Source organism: Panthera onca, chromosome X (genome assembly GCF_046562875.1).
Source record: "Panthera onca isolate mPanOnc1 chromosome X, mPanOnc1 haplotype 2, whole genome shotgun sequence".
In the NCBI taxonomy this organism is placed as follows: domain Eukaryota; kingdom Metazoa; phylum Chordata; class Mammalia; order Carnivora; family Felidae; genus Panthera; species Panthera onca.
Window position 1 is genome coordinate 20,859,917 of NC_138357.1, and position 4,139 is coordinate 20,864,055.

At 38.5% G+C, this 4,139-nt stretch overlaps 1 protein-coding gene across 1 annotated transcript; it reads left to right on the forward strand.

Moving 5' to 3' along the window:
* Positions 1–308: 308 nt before the first annotated feature.
* On the forward strand, positions 309–1,214 carry LOC145713699 (olfactory receptor 10A4-like). The gene has a single exon (XM_081792596.1). The coding sequence runs from the start codon at positions 309–311 to the stop codon at positions 1,212–1,214; it is 906 nt and encodes a 301-aa protein (XP_081648722.1).
* The last annotated feature ends 2,925 nt before the right edge of the window (positions 1,215–4,139 follow it).

Consider the following 4,139-nt stretch of genomic DNA (forward strand, 5'->3'; position numbering starts at 1 on the left):
TTTAATAAATATCAGGAAAAATGTGCATATTTATGTGTCACAGTCACAGTTTCAAGGCCCCATACATTCTATATATTATGGGGTAATTGAAGTCATGGATTAGCTTTCCAAATGGATCTTGGGGAGACTGTGGTCAAATTTATTAATTGAGATTAAGAATCTTGAACTTCCAGAAGAAGGCAACTATGCTTGATATGTATGATGCTTCTAAGCAGTTTGATCAAAAATAATATTTGATCAATGGTCATTCTTTATATTTATATTTTTATTTTTAGATCTAAGTCATGGCTAGCAATGAAGAAGAAAATATGACTCAAATTTCAGAATTCATCCTTTTGGGTTTTGGGGATCTTCATGGCCTTCAGTTTCTTCTTTTTGGGCTATTTCTGGTCATCTATGTGGTGACTGTCATAGGCAACATTGTAATCTTAACTGTGGTGTCAGCTGATCACTCCCTTCACACCCCCATGTATTTCTTTCTTGGCCATTTCTCCTTCCTAGAGATTGGCTACACCACTACCATTGAGCCCATGATGCTGAGGACATTGTTATCAGCTCACGTGCCTATTTCCTTCCCAGGATGTGCTTGCCAGTTTTATTTTTTTGCTGCTCTAGTAGCCACAGAATGCTTCTTCCTGGCTGTAATGTCTTACGATCGCTACATAGCCATCTGTAACCCATTGCATTACTCCAGCATAATGGACTACCGGGGTTGCTTACAGCTAGCTGGTGCCTCTTGGGTGGCTGGATTTCTGGCACCCATCCTTCTCATGATCCTCACTTTTCAGTTAACATTCTGCACGACCAATGAGATTGACCACTTCTTCTGTGATTTGAAGCCCATCATGAAACTGGCCTGCACTGATACTCAAGTAGCTGAGATGACCTCTTTTATATGTACCTCTTTATTTGCCCTTGGCCCCTTCATGCTAACTCTAGCATCTTATACTCACATCATCTCCACCATTCTGAGGATCCCTTCTACCACAGGGAAGCAGAGGGCCTTCTCCACCTGTTCCTCCCATCTGATAGTGGTCAGTCTGTATTATGGAACACTGGGCATTGTCTATGGCTTCCCATCAGGGCCACAGTATGAAGACTTATTGAAGTTGCTTTCCCTTCTGTATACAGTGCTCACCCCTGCTCTCAATCCTATTATTTACACCCTAAGAAACAAGGATGTAAAAGTAGCTCTGGGAAAATTGGTGAAATGAGGAATGTAGACCTCACTAAAAGAAAGTTTGATTTTTCTAGTTGTTCTTGGCACTTTCTGAAAACTCTGGCAAAGTGGAAATCTTTCTACAGTGTCAAGAATAGTTACTACGAAATTGATGAGTTTTCCTTTGTTTCATCAACTTTATCCACATTAACGAACAAGAAGTGTGTTAAACTTTGATTTGTTGGATATTATGTAGGTTCTAGGCACTGTGCTAAGTTCTTTGCATGGACTATTGTGCTAAAGTCTCATAGCAACACTGTGAGGTAGCTACTGTTATTTTCCCAGTTTTACAGATATCACAACAGAGTGATACAGAGTCCCAGAAATTGATTCACTTGTTCAAAACAATCCAGGCAGACAGTAATAATACCAGAATAATAATTTGGACCCAAGGTCTGTTTAGCACCAAATCCATGATCTTTCCACTAACTCAGGGGAGCTCAGAATCTAGGAGTGCCCAAAATGGTTGTCTTGGACCATAGAGGACATTACTGTAGATGACTTGTCTTAGGAAAACATGAGTTAGATGTGAAGTGAGAAGGAGTAGAAACATAATGTAATGCAATCTAAATCCAAATCTGTCTCCTTTTCCCACCTAAAGTCTTGATAAAAATGCATGAGTTAAAAATGTCATGGGATTAAAATTCATTTTAGTTTCTCATTCCAGGATTATTTATTAAAATAAAAGATTAAAATCAACTTAACTGGCTCAATAGGTTAAATTATATCCACACAATGGAATACAGTACATCCATAAACAAAAAAAAAACAGCATAAAAGAATGAGTGAGCTCCACATGTGCTAATATGGAAAGAGTTCCCTGGTATATTGTAAGTACAACAAAGTGTAGTGCAGTGTGTATAGTATGATACCATTTGTGTAACAAAAGGTAAAACAAATAATATTTATACTTAATTATAGATGTATAGACTTGAGGAATATGAATTCAGTGATATTAATTGCTTCTCAGAAGAGAAATTAGGTGGAGTGGAAGTGTACCTTTTGAGGTGGGAATCATGTAAATAAATTACTTACTGAAAAGTCATCAAAGTCTAACATATCATTGTAAATTGTACAAGAAGTAGAATTTTTTTATTTTATTTTTTATTTTTTTAAAATTTACATCCAAATTAGTTAGCATATAGTGCAACAATGATTTCAGGAGTAGATTCCTTAATGCCCCTTACCCATTTAGCCCATCCCCCCTCCCACAACCCCTCCAGCAACCCTCAGTTTGTTCTCCATATTTATGAGTCTTCTGTTTTGTCCCCCTCCCTGTTTTTATATTATTTTTGTTTCCCTTCCCTTATGTTCATTTGTTTTGTCTCTTAAAGCCCTCATATGAGTGAAATCATATGATTTTTGTCTTTCTCTGACTAACAGAATTGTTAAACAGCCCACTTTTTAAATTTATTTATTTTTATTTTTTTTAAATATGAAATTTATTGTCAAATTGGTTTCCATACAACACCCAGTGCTCATCCCAAAAGGTGTCCTCCTCAATACCCATCCCCCACCCTCCCCTCCCTCCCACCCCCCATCAACCCTCAGTTTGTTCTCAGTTTTTAAGAGTCTCTTATGCTTTGGCTCCCTCTCTCTCTAACCTCTTTTTTTTCTTCCCCTTCCTCATGGACTTCTGTTAAGTTTCTCAGGATCCACATAAGAGTGGAAACATATGGTATCTGTCTTTCTCTGTATGGCTTATTTCACTTAGCATAACACTCTTCAGTTCCATCCACGTTGCTAAAAAGGGCCATATTTCATTCTTTCTCATTGCCACGTAGTACTCCATTGTGTATATAAACCACAATTTCTTTATCCATTCATCAGTTGATGGACATTTAGGCTCTTTCCATAATTTGGCTATTGTTGCGAGTGCTGCTATAAACATTGGGGGACAAGTGCCCCTATGCATCAGCACCCCTGTATCCCTTGGGTAAATTCCTAGCAGTGCTACTGCTGGGTCATAGGGTAGGTCTATTTTTAATTTTTTGAGGAACCTCCACACTGTTTTCCAGAGTGTAAACAGCCCACTTTTATATAGTAGCATGGAAGCATCTCTAGACACTGAGGAGACTTCTCTTCTCTCACAGGTAAGTTACAAGCTCTCTAAGGGCAAGGACCTTGTCATTACTACTGTATTCCCCCACAGTGCCCTAAGTATCAAAAAAGTGTGAATAGCATAGATGTTAAATTTAACATTCGTTACTATCATCCAAGACAGGGCAGCTCAATATCCATTGAGCATAACAATGCCTAGCAATGTATTCCCATATCTATAATGGAAAACCAATGGGGAAAAGTACAAGCTGTTTATCTGATGTTCTTCTCATTCCCCTATGGTAGTGCAACCATAAAGGCTGGCAAGAGGTTGGGCATGAAATGAGAATGGTTTCCTAGGCTCTTACTTACACTGTCACTAGAGTGATCTTCCTGCAACGAAAATTTGTCCACATCCCTCTTGTGTTTAATCAACCTCTGCCACAAGGATCCCCAATTAAGAACAGAATGAAGATCTCATACTCTTTATGACTCCATGACTTTGCACATGATGCGTTTCTTTTTACCTCTGCCTCACCTCTCCTGGATTTCCCCTCCTGTTTCCATCCTTCAAGCCTAACTCAAGTATCAGAGGTCAAGTGTTGCAAATTCTGTGAAACATCCCTGATCCTTCACCACCCCTCTAAAGTTAGGCCTTCTTTTTCCCTATGCTACTGAAGCACTTTGCATATATTTCTATTTTAGCATTGATCACTATACAGTAATTCTTTGCATATGTGTCTTTTCTCTCCACTTAATGAGTTCCTTAAAGTCAAAGAGTATGTCCTATTCATTTCATTTGTCTCTAACCCACTTTCATCTCCAAATCTTCCCAGCACCTAGAACAGGGCCTGACACAGAATGGGTATTCAAATGAACA